Here is a 20,719-nt window from a genome sequence, read left to right on the forward strand (position 1 = left end):
TACGAGACAAGTGCACATACTATACATTTGACTGGAGTTTATTTGCATAATTGTTGTACAGTAGTTTATATAGTTCCAATTTGACAAATCTCTCAAATGTGCAGTAGGGAAGGCATGGTATCACAAGTATGACACGGACAACAATAGGTACAATTTGTAAAACCTTTATTGATGTTTCTCGGGTTGGAAAACTTCTACTCTGCCCTATAACTAAGATGGGAGTAGTCTCGACCATCAAACAATAAACAAAACAATCCTACTGGAGACTGTCAAATCAAAATGGCCTATGTTTAAAAAACCTAAAGCCTGCTCAATCGCTTGTACAAAAAGTGTATAAAGGAGAAATGTATACAAAGGGAAAATCAGTGTTCAAATCTATAAAGGTGGCTGAATCAGCTCTCCTACCCACGTTAGATCTTATGGAGTAAGGTGGTCTTTGTAGGCAGGATGACGCACTTTGGCTCAGGTTCTCAGTACCATAAACAGTTCCAAAAAGTGTATTGAGCCCGCCTGGCCTTCCAAGTTAATGTCACTCTTGCAGACCTTCAAATAATATTTCAACACAAAGTTCACGTAGGTCCCCCTCCGTCAGGCTCAGACCTCTTCAGCACAAAGTTCAACAAAACTTGCAAGGGGGCTCCCTTCCCCAAATTTAGTTAACTTTGAGTCTCCCTCAACCGGGCTCAGAACACTTTCAGGTGTCAAAAGACTTTCGAACATTTGTGGCTTTCTTTACAGACCTCTGCAGGACCACTTTTAGCTAAAAGTTATAAACAATGCACCTTTCACAGAGACTTTCGAGTGGGCTACTTCCTTTCGCCAGACCACTCTGCTATTCAGTATCGCTGATTTCACAGCTGTCTTTTACTTCAAAGTTAATTCACAGTTCTGCCTTTCCTTGCTTCTCACCCACACGTGTGCAGCCTTCACTTGCGATATATTTTGCCACATCAAACTTTATTTAACACACATCAGTCTCACAGGTCGCATCACCAACTGTGTGCGTTTTCTTCTTGGTTTACGATATCCAATCCACAAGGCAAGGTTAGTACAACAGACTTGGCCTCGCCTCCCCAACTCTGCCGTTCACCCAGGAGGGTTGCCGGCGTCCTTGAAACAAAATACAGTCTTCATTTGCAGGATCTGGCCTTTTCCACTTGTCTTTCGCTGCCTTTTGGAGGCAACGACCTCCAGTAGGGAACTCTTGGGGTTTCGACATGCTGCTTTCGTCCCTTGGTCCGTCGCTCTGCTCCAGTAGGTTTGCATTTTCCCCAGAAGTCCTGCCGGTACTCGTGTTCCGCCTGGCTCAGAGTGTGTCTTTGGGTGCTGCCTTTTATCCGTGTGAGGAGAGCTAATTGGTATCAGGTGTATGCACTTGAAGTCAAGTCCCTGACTTTGCTTGACCCAATGAATGGGACATGTCCAGTACGATTTATGAGAGTTAGGGCCTCATCACGAGCCGGGGCATTTGGCCGTAGGGCTATTAGCGCCGGCGCTAATAGCCCTACGGCCAAACGCCCCGGCGCTATTAGCGCCAGATCACGGGTTTGGCAGAAAGGTTATTGCCCATTCCCCATTGGGCCCATTCGGGAATTCCTCATCCCCCATTGGACCCAATGGGGAAAATTCACGCTATTACCGCCAGCGGATTTCCCGCTGGTGGTAAACGTGCCGGAAATCGGCAAATTTGCCGCGGATTTCCCCCAGCTCAGAGCTGGGGGGAAATCCACCAAAGCCATGATCTGGTGGACCCTTAAATGCGGCGGTAATAGTGCTTACGCCGCATTTAAGGGTTACCGCCAAACTCGTGATGAGGCCCTTAGTCTTGCTACTCTCAGTCACCCTCTTCCTCACCCCAGTGTTTGTGTGAAAAAGGGGGGGGGGTCGGGACCTCGCAGAATCCTACAAAATAGGATGGGGTAGATGAACAAAAAAGGGGGGAATACTGTGTCTCACCATTGGCTGTGTTACCACACACTCAGCGAAGACCCCTCACCCAGGTGATCCTCCTGCACTGGTCCACCCCCAGGGGCTGGATCCAAAGGCGATGGCCATGCCCTGGCCACCTGGGAGAGAGATCCCCGGCGACTAGCGGGTGAGACACAATCTGGTTTCTCACAATGCTACATGCACAAGTAAACACCCTACCATCAACTTTACAAAAGCCTCATCCCTTATTTCTCCTGAAATAGAAATCCACCAAAATGTATATTCTTTAAATGTTAAATCCCTACCTGGGCAGCCTCTCGTGGGACTATGTTTTGTATATATGTTTATGTGAAATAGGAGAATCTGTCAATTCAGTTGGGGGATCTTTGCTTCACACGCTCCATACCTGTTGCCAGAATGAAACAAACAGCCAAAATACAACATGGAACATGGAGCAGAACCCAACTATATGCCAGACATCGCTCAGTCTTTTCAGGGAAAGCCAATTCGAGATAGTTCCTGAGGGATTCCATATTGAGTTTCCTTTGTTTATGTCCATTTTGTTGACCTATATTCATCATTTACAATTCCCGTAGAAGGGAGAATCTGCAATTCTTTGCATTTAATAGCGATGACATTGTCTCTCTGAATTGTATCACTTGTGCACACATGTTCCCCCACATTCAATTGCCTCAAATAATGATGCTGTTGGTTTACTTTCTCATCTCTTGCAGTTACCAGAAGACGTACACCTACCAGGAAGTGAGTCGCACTCTTTGCCCAATGGCTCCAGTGGAGGAGCCTGGTTCTGAGGAGCAGTATATATTTGTCGATGTTGCCTCCATGGCACCGTACAATGTCCCCTACGAGCTGCTTGTTGCCCGGGTGGTGAACTTCGAACTAGAGTAAGCAAAACTCTTATTAATTAACCCTATTCTCATATGTTCCGGGAAAGTCTAAAACTATACCCCACCCGAATAGTGACCTGTCTGGTACAGGTTTCAACTAACTTATTTTTTTTCTTTTTCTTTTTAAACCAAATGTGTGCATTCTCACTGGCCTAAATTAATGTATTCTCCAGGTAGTGAATGCTATCAATATTAATGTTTTCTAGAATAATGTATGGGTATGTCAGTTTATATTCTTCCCCTGTTCTGTACAGTGCAAAATAAACATGGTTATTTAGAAAATATGCACATTTTAATGGAACCATTCTTACATTCAAAGTTCTCATTGGTTTATCTCTGACCTAGGGATCCAGTGGAAAGTGTTGTACTAGGGGACTAATGCACTCTTGCATGGAGCCTTGGCGGAAGTGAGGCCCAGTGAGTGATGAGCGACCAATAAAGTCCATGTACACTGGCCATCTTGGATTCCTTAATGGCCAGAACGCTAGTCTATGTGGGATGTCTGGGATGGAGGTTCCCTTAGCGATTGGTAACTGACGTGGTTTATTGCCATAAATGGTTTGAAAGGTCTGTATCCTGGGAGGATGTAGCGGAACCCACAGAGAAGCACCGCCACTGTTCCTGGCATAGTGCCAAGACTGCTTATAGCAGAAGAATTTAATTTGCAGTTTATCAGATGTCGAAAGCCATGAGTCCACTGACAGCCCTGGGGTAGATGGGCCCATGATTAGTGGTATCCTCTGTGGGCAATGCCATTAATGACTTGAGTGGTCTTTTGCTACACATAATCGGGTTGATTGTACCGAGGCCACTCTTAGCGCAGAGGGCCAAACCCACTGTGTTGGAGGGTTTGAAACTAAGGAATGGCTTCTTTGGACCACAGCTGTTCTTCTCAGTGACTCATTATTATTGTCCAGTGATTTGAAAGTGCCATGTGTTGTATGTATGCAAACAAGCACATGTTATGTTCTTTAAGGTTTCATGTTTTAGGTTGGGCTATCAATAGGCTGGACCAGCAACCATAGGTGGGAGTGGGCATGTACATAGTTATATATCGGGAATGTACATAGTTCAGCTATGTTGTGTCGCTATTGACCATGCAATCAATAAGGGTGCATCAGCATTCCAGTATGGAATTAGAACCATGCTGGGTTATAGGGCCTCATTACGAGGTCTGAGGTAGCCATTTGGCTATTAGCGCCATGGCTACCCCCTTACCGCATTCCGGGTCCGTGTTCCTGGAATAGGGACTTACCAGGTCATTCCAACCTTGGAGGACCAGGTAAGTCCCCATTCCGGGAACCATTCCCCATTCCCATTCGAGCCCCATAGGGCTCAATGGGAAGGGGGATGGAGCTAATAACGGGCCCGCTATTAGCGGGCCCGTTATTAGCTCTCAAGTCCCTTAATGGGTCCCTTCCATAACGCCTGGCAAAACCAGGCGTTGAGGAAGGGACCCGCTAAGGGACCTCGGAATAGGGTGGTAAGGGATTACTGGCACCGGTGTCCTTACCGGTGCCGGTAATCCCTTTCCGACCACCTCGTAATGAGGCCCATAGTGTTGCAGGAGGAATGTTTGGCTTTGAATAAGAACAACTGTTTTCCCTGCCCGGGAGGTTGGGGCTGCTGTAATTATCTTAATCAAATGAGATGCACCAGAGACATACCAGCTCATTTGTGATCTGTGAAACGTAATACTGGCGACGAGAATAGGATAGGGCGTTGACTGCATTTACCACAACAACCTCCTCCCCACTACTCCCTTCCTCATGCTAAAATGTCATGCTATCCTGGACCATTTTAACACTTCGGGTATGGACCATATTATTGAGATGTTTTTGAAGGAATGTGAGGGCTGTAAGGACAGTAATAAGCTGTTAAATACCAGAGTGCCTCTCATGAGGGTTGTTGAACCCCTAGTTCAGTCAGGGATGTTGTGCAATGGATATTTTGGGTCCCATATCTATCAGGGAAACCCAGAATCATCTCATCACGCTGGTAGATTTTCTATCTAAGTGGCTGGAGGTGTGCATTGTGAGAGACGTTAGTTCTTGCAGGATTGTAACATTCTTGGAATCTGTGTTCTCGAGAGAGGAAGTCCCCAGGAAAATAGTGTCGGACAATGGTCCCCAGTTTGTGAGGAGAGAGATGGAGGAATTTGTTGGAGGATAATGTCATTGGACATTCCACAACAGATTTGTACAATCCTAAGGGTAATGCCACTGTGGAAAGATTCAACAGAACCCTGATGGATGCAATTAGGATTGCCATCGCATCTGGTGGAGATTGGGAACATGCTGTGATGGAGTGTGTAATGCAATATAGGATTGGTCCACACCAGGTAACATGAGTTTCCCCGTTTGATTCGTTAAGAAAAAGAGTACCGAATTCAAGGTTGCATCCGAGTTGGTTGAAGACATTTGCAGGTGTTCGGGAGGAAGTGCAAGTGGGGCACTGCACCACAGGATTCTGGATGCTCAAGGGAGGGCAAAAGAGAGATACAATGTGAAGAATTGTGTGCTGGAATGTTTGTTGAAGGAGGGTATGAAGGTTGAAGTTAAAAAAGGTAGGAGGGTGGATAAAGGACTTATGAAAGATTCTACTCCTTTAAAGGTGGTGAAGGATTTAGGAAACATTGTTCTATTGAGTAATGGAGAGAGATGGAGTAAAGAGAGGGTGACAATTGTTAGACGTAATGTAGCTAGCTAATGACGATAGCGACAGGATGTGGTGACCCTGTTGTGCTTAATGTTTCACACCCTGGAAGGGAAGGAGGTGTGTTTTATATATGCAAACAAGCACATGTTACATTCTTTAAGGTTTCATGTTTTAGGTTGGGCTATCAATAGGCTGGACCAGCAACCATGTATGGGAACGGACATGTTCATAGTTATATTGGGAATGTAGATAGTGCCGTTGTTGTGTTGTTATTGACCATGCAATGAATAAAGATGCATCAGCATTCCAGTATGGAATTGGAGCCATGCTGGGCCATACCTCCCAGGAGGAATGTTAGGCTTTGATTAAGAGGAACTGTTTGCCCTGCTGGAGAGGTTGGGGCTGCTGTAATGATCTTAATTAAATGCGATGCACCAGAGACATACCGGCTCATGTGCGATCTGTGGAACGTAACACCATTATTCCTGGTGGTGCTGTATCCCAAACTCACAGGTGACCACACTGGTGGGTGAAATGAGGCCTGCAACTCCCGCTGGCGTCCTTGCTATACAGGGGGGAGTCTGTAGGGGGGTTTATAGTAAAGTCTCTAGATGCCTTATGGGATCAGTCACAGGAGAGGCTTCTCTTTAAGGTCCAGCTGTTTAATATCAGGATGCTAAAGATTTTTATGAACCATGCAAGAGCATGCCAGACCTGTGCATGTACATTGCGCAAGGGACACACATTCCCTTACACATTAGGACTGGATGCAGCCAATCAAAAAGGGTGAAAAGTGCCATACAAAGCAGGGCCATGCCGGCCTGCAAAGTTAGAAGTAGAAAACACCACCAAGGCATTGATCATAGCCCCAGAAAATGTGATTTACAGAAGCAACCCTCATCATACCAAGTTGGTTCAATACACACAGGCCTCCCAAAACAATCCAAAGTTAAAAAAGCATGAGGTCTACTCGGTAACAGAGTTTAGAAGGTGTCCAGTATGTGTTCAGTGTGCTATTAATTGCATGCTACCAATTCTAAAGCCTTGCACAAGAAAACACATTGAGTCAATAAAGCAATTTGATTTACATTGTTCATATAAAAACTCCTTGCAATGGCACTGGACTTCCGTCTAGAGAGTGCACCCCAATATCCTACTGCTCTTAAACCACTCGTTTTTCCATCCTTTCTCCATATTATGTATTTGCAGCAAAGTCCTGATTTTGCTACCACGATTGCCCTTCATTCAATATTGCCCTAGTGTCTTTCCCCGTCCCTGCACGTGCCTGCATGTTCTTGCCTTGTCACACTCTCCTTCCTGTCACAGGGTGCTACTACCTGGGACCAAAAAGGATGCCAAGACCAAGGGGGTCATTATGAGTTGGGCGGTAAGGGATACCGGGCACCGGTAAGGAGACCGGTGCCGGTAATCCGTTACCGCCCAATTCCGAGGTCCCTTAGCGGGAACCGTAAAGGACGTGTGGTCTCACCACACGTCCTTTACGGATCCCGCTAAGGGACCAGGGCGCTAATAATGGGCCTGCTATTCGCGGGCCCGTTATTAGCGCCTTCCCCATTCCCATTGAGCCCTATGGGGGCTCAAATGGGAATGGGGAATGGATGGTTGAATGGGGACTTACTGGGTCCTCCAGGGTCAGAATGACCCGGTAAGTCCCCATTCAATCAGACCGGTGCCGGACCCGGTATTGGAGGCAGCCATGGCGCAAATAGCGCCATGGCTACCTCCAATCTCGGAATGAGGGCCCAAGTCTTGTCATTCACTCATTTTATTGAAAGGATTATTACAAGAATGGACGACTCAAATGAAATGGGGTCTTCTTAAACAAAACAATAGTCAGCATGGCTCTCCTCTAATGGGGGCTGACTGGTCCTCCCCCCCTCAGGAATACTCCCCTTGCATAATGTTTCTTCCACAGTATGCAGGCAGTTAGGTGTCCTTGACCTCAGAAGCCAATGTCCCAATCTGCACAGTTCAAAGGGGGTTGCCTCGCCCTTTCTGGGGTTCCATGCTTTAGGGTGAACTGAACCGTTCCTCTTAGTCTGAATCAGTTGCAGGCTTTCTGGGGTCCTATATCCCATGACTTACTTTATTAACATGTCTTATGAGCAGGCGGGTCAGTGGACGTAGCGCATAGGGAGAACTAAAGAGGGTTCCCTGCAATCTGCCTGTGCGCCCTCGGGCTGCCTTTCCCCAACTCTCTAAACTTGCAGTACTCTCCCTCGCCTCAGCGTCTTCGTCCTCCCCCTGGTTTATCCTGCCTTGGGCAGATCTGGCCCACCAGAACCTGCCTATCTATGAGTGTGTGCTTTCTCTCTGTCTGGGTCTTCTCCTCGCCTCATTCTTATATTACCTCTCAGCTCATGGGATCTTAACGCCTGGCCTTCTCTTGTCACTCAGCCCATTGTTGGTATCTCAAAACCACCTTCTCCTCCTGTGTGCCATCTCCTTTAGTCCTCCACACTTGCTACCACCTTCCACATCGCCTCTTTGTCATGGTGTTCTTTCTTCAGATCTTCTGTATCAGTTTTTCCCTCTGAGGTTATCTTCGCCATGCAACTTTCACTCAATTCCTTCTTCGTCTTGGGTCTCACCACCTCACCAATTGACTTCCACTCTCGCCTCCTAATGTTCTCTGGTCCGTCTGCACCCATCCTCCTTCTGATATTAACCCCTCCTCTGTTTCTTTGTTTAGCTCTCACCATCCCCTTCTGTCTTCTCTCACCCTCTGATGTTACCACCTCCTCTTTAACAACCATTTCCTCCTGTCCATTCTTATCCTCTGATGTTATAAGCTCTTTCTTCCCCCTCCCCACCGCTTCCTGCCCTCCACGCCTGCTACCTCACAACCTTGGTCTCTCCAGCCTGTTTCTTCCACCGCTCCCCAGTCTCCAGCCTTCTCCAAATGCGAGTGCCCGGCTCCTGCAACCCACACTGAGCAACTGAGGCTCTGTGTTTTTATGATGGGTTCCACCCTCCACCTCGAAGGGTCTTTCAGCCTGCACCTTTGGCTTGTCCTTGTAAATAGGCTGGGCCAAGTCCTATAATTGCCATTGTGTATGTTAATCTTCCGCCACTGACCCACTCCCTTGCTGCATGTGGTCTTCTGAGCGCGTCAATGTTTCCAACGCATGAACACATTGGGTACGCTTTAAGAACACTTTGTTTCACTGAGCATTCAGGGAAAAAGTAGCATTGTATCCCCAGCATGAGAATCTCTTGCCATGGAACAACGCCTCTGAAATGCTTCCTCGCGTACTGAACTCTTGAGTCCAGGAAGGTGCAAACCGGTGGCATACTTTTCGGGGAACTGCAGAATACACCAAGGTTCCTGTAAAGTCCTTGAGATGAGTTCTTTGATGGATTGGGACAAACTGCATCAATTGCAGAGAAATCATTCCCCTTAAAGGGAAAGCTTTGTTTTTCTTTTTTGGGTCCGGTCAGGAAGAGCGTCGGGCTCTCACATTTTGGAAGGGTGTGTCTCAGTATTGATCTGCGGGGCCTCACAAGGGATTAGGGCAGGGTCAAAGCTTTTAGAGCTGACCCGCACCAATGGGCTCGCTGGTTGGGGAAATGTAGATCACCCAAGAGCGGCCTGTGCTTCTACTGTGATTGTCCTTTGGTCTCCAGAATCAGACACGGGACTTCATTGCATTGCCCACACTTTTCTTAGGCCACTTTGCCATTTTGTACCTGGCTGAAAAGTGGTGCTCAGTTGATCCACACCCTCCTCTTCCCCTCAGCGGGCCAGACATCCATCTCTTCACAGCACGCCCAGAAAGGGGGGCTCCAACCCTAGGTATTGCTTTTCATGTGCTAAAATGAACTGAGCGGATGTTGACAGTGGAGGTGCAAATGGGGCGCTATTGGGAAGATCGAAAGGAGGCAGAATGGTGTTAAGGTTGGTGGGTGTGGAAAATGAGTTGTAATGCCGGGTCTGCCCAGTTAAGTGGGAGAAAAATTCTAAAAATAAGTAAAATTTTATTAATGAATTTCTTAAAATGGTGGAAACCATGGGAACGATGTCACGCATGAAAAGGGTGATTACTTTCAAGGTACACAATGATGATCCTTTTCCATGCAATGTTTTGTTGTTGAAATGTACACATTTTGATATTGTGCATTTGCTATGTTGTCCTCGATGGATTGCAGAGCCAGGAGGGAGATGTTCAGTCCGAGCTATTTTTGTTGTCTAGCATCATTTTATGTTCGAGTGTTAGTCCCTTTTCCTTTCCCATTACACCTGCATGACCACCAGGAAAAAAAGGGGGTTTGGAAAAATTACTCACATGCGCCAACCATAGAAATTTAGACAAAATATTGGTTCAGAGGTGAGTCAAACAAGTTTTTGACAAAATGAGCTCCAGTTGCTTTTTCTGGAAAGAAAATTTCCAATTCGATATTGGTATTTAAAAAGTTTTACTTTTATTCTTCACAATGTTTTTGAGAATGGACAAACAAATAATAATAGTTTTCTGTTGGGTGTTTTCTTCACACCTTATATTTTCCACACAATTTACCATGCACAGATCCTTAATTTCTGTTGGGTATTTTCTTCACACTTTATAGTTTCCACAAAAATTACCATATACAGACTCCTAAGACAAACTTGTATAGGGTGTTTGTTCCACACCTTTTCTTTTTGTCATATAGTGTCCACAACAAATACCAAGATCAGATCTTTAAATCAAATGTGTGTAAGGTGTTTGCTCCACACCTTTTTTACGGTTACACATCAAGTAATATGCACTGATCCTTAGTAATTCGAAAAAGTTTCTTTCGACACGCGTTTCCCCATTGAGGCTAACAATGGTTCATCAGGAGAGGAAATGTTTTGTTTACAAAACTTAAAGATATTCAATAGGTTTTGCTGTTATTTAAAACTTTTATGACCTAAAAAAAATAAATGTTTTGTTTAACTCACCCAATTTGTTATAGTGAATTTTCTTTGAAGACATAAGCATTCATCCAAATAGTTTTGGTTGTATCAAGTTAGTGGTAAAATGTCTGTCCAAATTTTGCTTGATAAATATTTAGAAGAAATGCCTTATGTTCCAATATGTCGGTTAAGTTGGTCAAAAAAGGCTAAATGGGAGAAGGTAAAGAGATGGTATTGTCTTTAGATGCTTGGAGAAAGGATGCAGGTTTAGATTGCAATTTTCTATTCCTTCATTGTTCCAAATATTGCAGAGCTAATTTTGCTTACCTTATTTCATCTTTTGTTCATAAGTTCTTTGGTCCTTCAATGCCATGATAAGCTGAATGAGAGTTTTCCCGAATGAGTGGATGACCTTATTTGGTTTTGGCGCACATTTTATATTGTATTTGTGCCGCGATGACGTCATCACGCCGCATCCACGTGATCTACCAGGAGTATAAGAATGGAGTGTTAAGAGATTTTTGCTAAAAAGCCAGGATTCCCTGGACATCTTGTGCCTGACGCAAGATAAATTAAGAACACCTCAGTCATATGCAGGCCCAGTGAAAAGGAAGGAACCAGCTTTTTCTACGACTAGCTGGCTGGTGCTTTCTTTCCATTGTAGAACATGGCATGTATTTGTGGGTGGGAACCTTTGTGGATTGCAGCCATGGAAAGCCAGAGATAACTCTATTTTTCGTGTAAGAAGAATAAACTAATCAGGGTTGTTTATGCTAAAGCAAACATGGGATTCGTTGGTCATCGCTCCCCAGATTGAACACCTAAAACGAGCTTCTTATGAACCCTGGGTTTTGTGAATGTCCCATGTTGCGGACACCGAGAACAGCTTCTACATCTTGTGTCCACATCGTTTGAGGGTCATTAGCAGGCTTAGTTTTAACAGTTCTATAAATGGAACAACTTGGGTACAAAATGGTATGAATATGGCTTTTTGGCTTGTTGTGTGGTATTTTGCTTCTTTGTGTCTGCATGGCGTGCACTGGGTGGGATTTCAAAGCTTATTGGCTATGATGGCCCCGGCACCTTTGAAAGGCCATCTTGTTGGGTTCTGGTCAAGATAAACAGGAGGTCTTGCCAACAGGTAGTACTTGAAGGTCTGGTTGCCCATTGTTCATGCTCCATTCTTTTACAGGACCGGTGTGGCCTTCAACTTCGATGCCAGCCCCTCGCAGCCTCAGGTAAGTGATGGGGAGGGGATTAAGTGATCACCTGGGGTGCAATTGGCTGTCTTGCTGTATACTGGCTTTGTACATAACACTTCATGAATGCGACATCCTTAGGAAAGGTACCGACAAATCCTTATTGCCTGCTTTACAATTGGGTTATTGTGATGATTGATGCCCTGAGATTATTGTACTATTTGACTCCGCAGAGTAGCCAAAACTCACTGTTGTGTAACCTTTTGTTATTTTCGCTTTCTGTAGTATTTCCTTTACAAGTTTCCAGAGAACGTGGACTCCGTCATCATCAAGGTGGTGTCCAAAAATGCCTACCCATGCTCCGTGGTGTCTGTCCAGGATATTATGGTAGGTTACTGCTGGGAAATGGCATGATGCGCAGTGTGACAAAGTCGCCTGCCTGCGGTTGTGAGATTGTGGTTGCAGGTGCCGTGTCCCGCCAACTGCTGTGTGATGCTGGGCTGCAGGTGGTGCACAGGGATCCCTTGACCACATTGTCTTGCACAGGAGAGTCACCAGACTGGCAGAGTCACGGGAATTCAACACTCAATTCTCCTGGGCCCTTATGGGTCCTGCAAGTGCTGCAAACGGGTGAATGCCCGAGAGACCCTATTGGTTATAACGCCATCACGCGGCAGCTTAAAGGAATAAGAGCAATTGCAAATCTTACTAGAATTGTTGAATCCTGCTGTGCAATGCATGAGCTTCATGCGTCCAGCCAACACACCTCTGGGGTTAGTGGCTGAATGAGCATATGGTTAATGGTTAAATGCACATTGAGACCAGGAGGCTAAAGTTCTAGCATATCATGCAAATTACAAAATGCAGAGTTAACAATAGTGCACCAAAACACTACCCTGATCCATTGAGAGTTTTCATAGTTTACTATAACCAGTTGATTGGTATCAGTGTCAAATTACTGATCCAACAAAATGGATCGTTGCTCTAACCAAGCCTGATATCCAATGTAAGTATAACCAATCAGTTGGTGATAGATAACATTGTGCCGTAGCCAAGCTGACATGTTTCGACCAATTCTTGTCCTTTCCAAGGCAATACAGTGGCAAAGGGGTGATGCAATAGTTTTTACTGATTCACTCATTTCAAATCAGTGCCTATTAGGTTTAGCTGTTTATCTTGCAGATACATTTAAGGTCATTAAGGCAGCAACCCGTTGGGTTTCTAAATGTTGATAATGGATAGGTGTGTATGCGCAAGAACAGTGTTGCTCATCAATTGATCATTTCGATGTGCTATATAAAGTGTCCTGTAGGGTCCACTTAGCCGAGTTCGGCGTCCCGCATGTAAATATATGCCGGGGCTAGGTGGTAAGGTGTTTTTGGGTTTTATTATTATTAGGATATTTATTGAGCATGGATTTAGCTTCAGGAAGCACGGGGAGAAGGTTTAGTGAGGGAAGCGGATAAACAAGGGAATGGGGAGCTAACAACAGGGGAGGGGGAGGGTGGACAATTTGGCAGCAAGGGATCTACAAGCAACCTGGCAAGGAAACCGCAGGGACCATGAACTAGCACTTGATAGGCTGATGTATTTTGCTTCACCCCATCTTCGATTGTGCAAGAGTTGCCACAGAGAAGGCAAAACCAATAGCACTTTGGATGGCAGAAAAAATGTTCTAGATTCATGAACTCACTGGATAATAATCAATTCCTAAATCATCAAATTCAATACCATGGCTTCCTTTTATTCACATCCACGTATCATTTCAGTTCTTGCATGGGAATGCACAGAATGGTTTGGGAAATGTTCTGTTAAGCTCCAAGTTAAACAAGATGAATACAAAAGACCCTTAAAGCAAATCACTTGATAAACTGAACCCAGTTGCATTGTAAATCATGTGCCACTGTGAGCAGGAATGTGCTGCCTGATGCAGTCACTGAGTGACGATTGGCTGATGTGTCAAAGGCGATTCATAGGAGCAGTTATGATTGAATGTTAGATGATTAGTATGTGAAGTGTAGGTGGACACTCGAAGGGGTTTAAATATGCTTTATTATATATATATAGATATATATATTAATGTAAAACTACTGGTAAAATGGGGATATGAACGTTGGCTTTCTCTGTGACCTCCTGCTTCTCCCAACCAACTTGTTCACTCTCCTTTCTCCATTCCATTCTGGAATGTGGTCCATCCTCTTCCCCATTGTCCACCTCGACCACGGAGCTGAGATTCAGTGTTGAGTCTTCTGTCCTTGTTCATCCCTTCTTGAGTATCTCTGTTCTCAATGTTAAACCTGCCTAAATTATTGAACCTGGAATCTTTATAATAGCTGCTTCCTCTCCTTCTATTTAGATTACTCACACTTGCAATCACTTCTTCACCGGCTGGCTGCAAAGTATTCACCGCCTTTGCCTTGACTGCAATTTCCTTCACTCTACTTCCCAATGTTTTCACACACTACTCTGTGTGTTGAACCTCCTTGGCCATCCTGAGTACAGAATCTAGGGGTGGATCATCTTCTGTCCACAGTTTCTCTCATATATTTCTGCTGTTACATTCTAACATAAATTGATCTCTCAATCTCTCTTCTATTTGTTGTTTACATTTGCACGTTCTGGCCAATTTCCTAAGAGCTGTGATGTATTGTTCAACACTCTCCCCTTCATCTTGTATTCGTTTCCCAAATGTATGTCGTTCTAAAATCATCCTTATTTTCTTCTTGTGATGGTTATTCATTTTCTGTAAGGACTTCTCGTATTCGTTCACATCCCCACACTCATCGGCAATCAGTTCAGGTAGATCTTCAAATTTCTCTTGGCCAGTCTGGCCTAAACAATGTAAAAATAAAGACTTTTTTTCTCTCCACGCTGTAACTTGTGCCACATTCTACGTTGGTATAGTGTTCAAATGTTTTAAGCAACCATCCTTTCCATGGCAGTGTAGGCTCCCCAACCTCGGGCAAACACATTGCAGGTGCAGGAACACTGTGTATGGACAAGTCTCCTGCTCCCCTAAGGGTAGCCGTACTGGCGTGGTGACACACCTGAAGTGTTCAGATGTAATGTTGTCTTCCTTACTTGGGTCCTTTATAACTGATTATTATTTGTTGAATATTATGCTTCCAAATTTCCTGGATGTTTACATTTCCAGAGAGTTTATTGTAACTTGTTAATCGTTTTTTTATAGTCTCATTTGGTTAGGTGCACATGTTTCGTTATTTTGCTTTCTCTCTCAACAAATAATGGAAAAGAAATGATGCAAACCCAATGCTGGGACGAGGAAGAGGCTCTGTTGGAGCCTGTTCTGTTGCCTGACTCCTGAAGAGGGCCGCATGCAACGTGAGATGACGCACGTCATAGGGTCCCTTTTTCTAACATCCTACCAGACATTGCCATGAACTCATGATTACTTCATATACAAATATATACACACGCGGCGTGGCCCTCAGCCACTTTCTCCTGCATCGCTGTGTTACTGTCCCTCTTATTTATGTAAGCGGTGGCAGTCACAGTTGCGCTCTCACATTGTGAATCCATTGCAGCCTGCGCACTTCTGCTGGTCACACTGCTGGGTGAGAATCCTCATCGCCACTTGAAGTGTAGGCGGACACTCGAAGGGATTTAAATAGGTTTTATTTTATTTGTATATATTAATGTCAAATGGTAAATGGGGGGATATGAACACCGGCTCGCTCTACGACCTCCAGCTTCTCCCAACCAACTCGCTCGCTCTCCTTTCTCCATTCCATTCTGGAATCTCTTCCAGCATTGTCAATTCTCCACGATACTACAGTATGCCACATGACCACTTTCTCTGATGTCAGGGCTTATGAACGTTCTACCCCGGGGCGGCCCCCTTTGCCCGCTGACACAGCAGCATTGCTAGCTCTCATTGGATACTCGAGAGGGAAGCCAACAGAGTAGACGTGTCATGAAAGTCATGGGAGCCTCCACCATGATTATGGTGCAGAAGCTGGTCCATCACATTGGCTCAGACATGCATACAGGAAGTGGGAGCAATGTTAGTTTTGTCCTACAAAAAGAGTAGACTAGATGTGGAGACGCCCATATGTAGAGGGGTGAAGACACGCCTTCTGAGTCCCACGAGGCCGTGGAAATCACAAAATCACTAGAAGAGCAGGTGAAGAAAAGGGTCTGGTTATAGCCAGTAATGCTTTCTCAGGTTTTGGGCTCAGCCTTGATGTTTAGGACTGAATGCATGTTCTTCACTTTTTCCCCATAAGGCAAATTAGGGATGCCTATTGGTTATTAATGATGCAAATGTTACTGCTTAATCTGGTTGAATCTACCCCGGACCTGCATCATTTTCCTAATCCTTCCCTGACTGTGCAGCCTTGGAATTCCGGGGGTCTGGTTCATGAGGTAATATGTTTGCTCTAGAAATATTTTCACTTGTTGCCTCAAAGTAGTTTACCTGATTAAAAAATATGTAATCAAAATGGAGCAATTTGCCAGGGCAGTCTTTGAGGCAGCTTCATGTGATGGGTCTGCTCTAGGAGGGTGCTTTATAAAGGACCAGGTACCAGATCCCAGGGCACTCATGGGGACTAGGGAGAGGGTGCTAACATTAGCAAGAGGTCCGTATACAGGTTTAGGACAGGGAACCTTTCACATTCCATTTCCTTTTCATATGTCCGTCAATGATGGTCCAATGCGTTTGTGCTGCATGGATATTTTGTAATAAGGAAGCCACGTGTATGCGCCTAGAATATATAATAACTTGGAAGAAATACAGATATATTCACTGAGCAAGACTTTTCAGACGCAACAAAGTTTTTATTACGGTGAAATATTAATAACATGATTATTTTGTGTCTCCTCTTGCTCACTCTCTTCTTCTCCCCTTTCTCTTTCCCACTTATTCCCTCTATTTGGCACCCTCCTGCCTCTTCCTCGCCTCCTTTCCCTTCTCTTATCCCTCTTTCTTCCACTCTCTCCCTCTTCCTGCTTCTCTCAATTTATTTATCTAACTAACCCTCTATCCCCTTCATCCTTGTCTCATTCCATCTTCCCACCTCTCAATCCCTCTCATGTTTACTCTCTCTTTCTCTCTGTCCCTCACACCTGTACTCTCCCACTCATCCTTTCTTCTTCTTGACCCTCCTCCTCGTTTTCTTTATCCCCTGCCCTCCCCCTCTCCATCTCACTCCCTCTACCACCTTCACTTTCCCTCCCTCTCCATCCCTGTTCTCCTGCTTTCTCCCAACATCTGCCTCACCCCCTACTTCTCTCTCTCACTCTCCTATCTTATGGTCTCTGAAAGTGTCCAGTGTATGACTTGGACCACAGTGTGGAGTTCAACGGGGTCTACCAGTCTCTGACGAAGAAAGCCGCCATCACTATCCGGGTGAGCACTGCGCAGTGGGCATTGTTGAGTGGTAATCAATTGAATCCTGGGCGATAAGGTGGAGGATGTGTGCAAGAGGTGCTCCTGTAAGGCCTTGTGTGAGGTGTTTCCTATCGCCTCAGGGTATGTAAAGTAAAATAAGGATTTAACTGTGAGTTGTGGGGGTAAGTAGGAGAGAGAGGCAAGAAATGCTTAGATTACTTCTAGTACTGAGCAGAGTCTGTCTCAATGGTTGCCTCGCTCCAATTGGGATTTTAAATTGATGCTGGGCTCCTTGAAACATGTGCTGAACTATATGAAAGGGTTGACTGGCAGTAGGGCCAATGATGGGTCCACTTTTGACGTGCTTATACAAAATAGGAAAAGGGAGCAGTGGTTGGCACGCGCACAGGTCAGGAAGAACATCAATCTGTCCGCAGTGGAGAAGGACAGACAAAAAGGAGCATTGGCACTCGCTATAAAAACTGGCTAAAACTTCATAAGACTTCTCTGTGCAGTGCCAACTGGAGGCTTCTCTTTAACCTATTACACACCAATCATAATAAGAGGTTTTGATCTATAATTAGAACTTATACAGCCGGCTTCACCCAATTGGAGGATAATGTAATCCTGGAACGGAACCCTGTTGGGCAGGCGCAATAAAAAGAACTGCACTTCGAAGCCCGCTACTGTAGCATTTTCGACCTAAACTGGAAGGTTTACTAGACTTTGACATTGAGGATATTCTCTATATTATCAGGGGCTTGAAGAATTCTAGGGCCCCTTGACTGGATGGTATCGCCAAAGCCATTGTTAAAGCCAATCTGATATTTTGGGCCAATACCCTATGTCGTCTACCTACATATCATCAATATTGGAGATATCCCGGATAGATGGAGACAATCGGTTTTGGTTACGGCCGATAAGAAGGGAGATAAGACAAACCCACTTAATTATAGACTGTTTGCCATGCTAGATTTCGGCCAATAAATATTCACCACCCTTCTCTTTAAAAAGATTAATGCATGGGCGGAAGAGCGTGGACTGTTACAAACTGGCTTTTGGAACGATCATGCAGCCACTCGAAACATCTGTGCTCTATAATGCCTTGCTGCTGAAGTGGAATTGGGAAAGTGGGCAAAGAAATTGTATGCCTGTTTCGTAGACTTCTCTAAGGCCTTTGATACTGTGCCATGTGATCACCTTTGGGCAAAATGTATAATATGCAGCATTGACCCCCAGGCTGTTATATCTGATTAGAGAACTATACACAAACAACACTGTGGTGGTGCATGTGAATCAGGCAGGTTTATTTTCCAGGTTCATATCCACCAACCACAGATTGAAGCAGGGATACGTCCTCGCTCCCCTCTTCTACACATTTTATACATCTGACATGGCTACCTCTGTTGACGAGGCAAGGAATTTTCCTCCTAAACTGGGTGGCGCACCAGTACCCTGGCTCGGCTATGCCGATGGCACAGTATTACTGGACCACACTCCCATTGGTCTGCAGCATTCTATTACAGCCCTGTCTACGTATGCCCAATAGAATCACCTCATTATCAACATTGATAAAAACCAAAATGGTAACTTTGGCACAAAAGTGAGGGAAGAAAAACTAACCTTCACCTGGAAATTGGGGGAAGTGGCCCTGGAAGTAGTTGCAAGCTATTTGTACCTTGGCTTTCCTTTGAAAGATCATCCTAATAACATGTATTATAGAGAATGTATTCTGCCCAAGGTTTTTAAAAAAATGGTGGACCCTCAGAAAGTTTGTTTGGTAGAAAAGGTGGATATAATATCGAGGGCATGATCGCAATATACAGAACCAGTGTGGTGCCTGGGATATTAGACGGCACAGTTGCTATTACCGAGTCTAAAATGAAATGGCTGGAGACCCTAGGGGCTAAAATTATCTGTTCAATTTTCAGTCCCTATTGAAGCCATGCAATTGGAACTTGGTCTTACTTCGCTAAGCGCGCAGTGGTATTTATTGCGCTTTACAATTTTGCTCTCTCTCTTGTCTGACATTCTTAATACAAACTCTCTGAAAGGCCTTATTACAGGACACTGTATTCAAAATACTAGCAACCCTTATCTCGGGGATCTGCTAGCCTCCACTATCCATTTCTAGAGTGAAATCAATGTAGATGGTATTGTAAAATTAAAGAGACATACTGAGGTTTGGGCTTCCAATCTCAATCTATGCCGGCTTCATACAAAGACTCGCCTCTGAATTTTCTAGTCAGGGATTTAAATGTAATACACCTCATACGGTTTAGTCATTCCATCAAATTCTTACCATTGACAGACAATTCCATCGAAAAAGATGCATCGAAATAAATTGCATCAAATGCATTTTAAAAAAGAAAATGTAATGGGGGGGGGGTCCCCCAAGCACCCTTTTTTACCCTTTAAAACCCATTAAAATTAAACTAAACCCTTTACCTTAAAAAAACATGAATTCAATGCTTTTTTTACGATGCAATTTTTTAGATGGAAAGGTATTCGATGGTATTGCATTTGATGCAATGACCAGATACCCCTCGTACATATTTAGACAAGCCTTGCCTTTACCAATTTAGGAGATTTATTACTTATATGCATTTTATCATTTTTCCTACCAGAAAGGCTTTGGGTCGCCAGACTGGGATTCCGCATGGGGATAGGACATGCAGTTTTTGAGCTGGTGAAGTTGAAACCAAACGACATTTATTTGCCAATTAACCCAATCTATTGAACCTATATACTAAGGGCTATTCAATCATGATCTCTAGTATGGAATCCTTGGGCACAGATCAATTCTGCAGTTGTCTATATACTGCATCTGCATTTCACATATGGAGGGAAATGCTAGATGGAGCCTCCTGACCTGTCATTATAGTAATCTCCCTTTTACACTAACAGAGAATGTGTATACTGTTTTCAAGTCAAAAGGGAACATATGAAATGGATATTTATGACTTGACGTTTAATATGTATGTTGTTTTATCTTTGATCTGTTTGTCTTTGTGAAGTGCCAAGGACGAGGTATCTCGTCCTTGGGATTACCTCCTCAGTGCCAAGGACGAGATAGTTCGTCCTTGGCACTTAAGGGGTTAATGAAGGAGAAAATGTTAGAAGGCTTTGCATGGTGAAATACTGAAATCACCAAAAAAGGCCTTGGCACTGGGGGGGAAACCCATGGCAGTTAAAAGTTTAAGGTTAATAATTGTATTTAACCAAATGCACAATAAAGAAGAAAAAAAAGATTACTTCTAGTAATCTAGATTACACTTAGTCCTACTCCTCTTCATTATAGTGCTTACTAATGGAGGTAAATTGTTTTAGCATTTCTAGAAAATAAATAAAACATGTCTCACCTATCTGCTGAATGTAGGTGGCTCCTCCCTCCCACCTATAGTTGTTATAAATTACTGCAAACAGTTTAAAGCGGTAATACACCTCATCAAAACCGCTCACCTTGACAATACGGAAATCCAATGTGAAAGAGTCAAATGCAGCAGTGAAAGCTCCCCTGAAACAATCCTGGCCCCTCCGACCCGGAAAGAAGTGAAAACCGGGGGAGAGGATAGGATCGCCAGGGAAACCCTCTAATGGGAAGAAAACCCTGGTCGAGTCTGGAAGCTCGTCGATCGGGAAGTAGCAATAGCAGGAGAATCCTTGAGAGGTGGTTTCAAACGGAAGTTGCACAGGATATCCTTTCTGAGTAAACAAGAGGAATAGATAGTATCAGTGAAAGGTAAAAAGGGAAGACAGCCAAAAGAGAAGGCGG

General features: G+C 44.4%; 1 protein-coding gene across 3 annotated transcripts in view; it reads left to right on the forward strand.

The window, feature by feature from the left end:
• Positions 1–20,719, forward strand: part of SIDT1 (SID1 transmembrane family member 1) — a 737,146-nt gene that overhangs the window by 327,659 nt on the left and 388,768 nt on the right. For 2 of the 3 annotated variants that reach the window (XM_069635864.1, XM_069635865.1), the window contains exons 3-6: positions 2,664–2,834; positions 11,585–11,630; positions 11,877–11,978; positions 16,879–16,962. In XM_069635864.1, coding sequence (XP_069491965.1) covers positions 2,664–2,834; positions 11,585–11,630; positions 11,877–11,978; positions 16,879–16,962 — 403 coding nt within the window. Of the gene's footprint in view, positions 1–2,663; positions 2,835–11,584; positions 11,631–11,876; positions 11,979–16,878; positions 16,963–20,719 lie in introns of those variants that run through there. The other variant, XM_069635866.1, reaches the window with a different exon arrangement.

Source organism: Ambystoma mexicanum, chromosome 7p (assembly GCF_040938575.1).
Source record: "Ambystoma mexicanum isolate Mex_15411 chromosome 7p, UKY_AmexF1_1, whole genome shotgun sequence".
In the NCBI taxonomy this organism is placed as follows: domain Eukaryota; kingdom Metazoa; phylum Chordata; class Amphibia; order Caudata; family Ambystomatidae; genus Ambystoma; species Ambystoma mexicanum.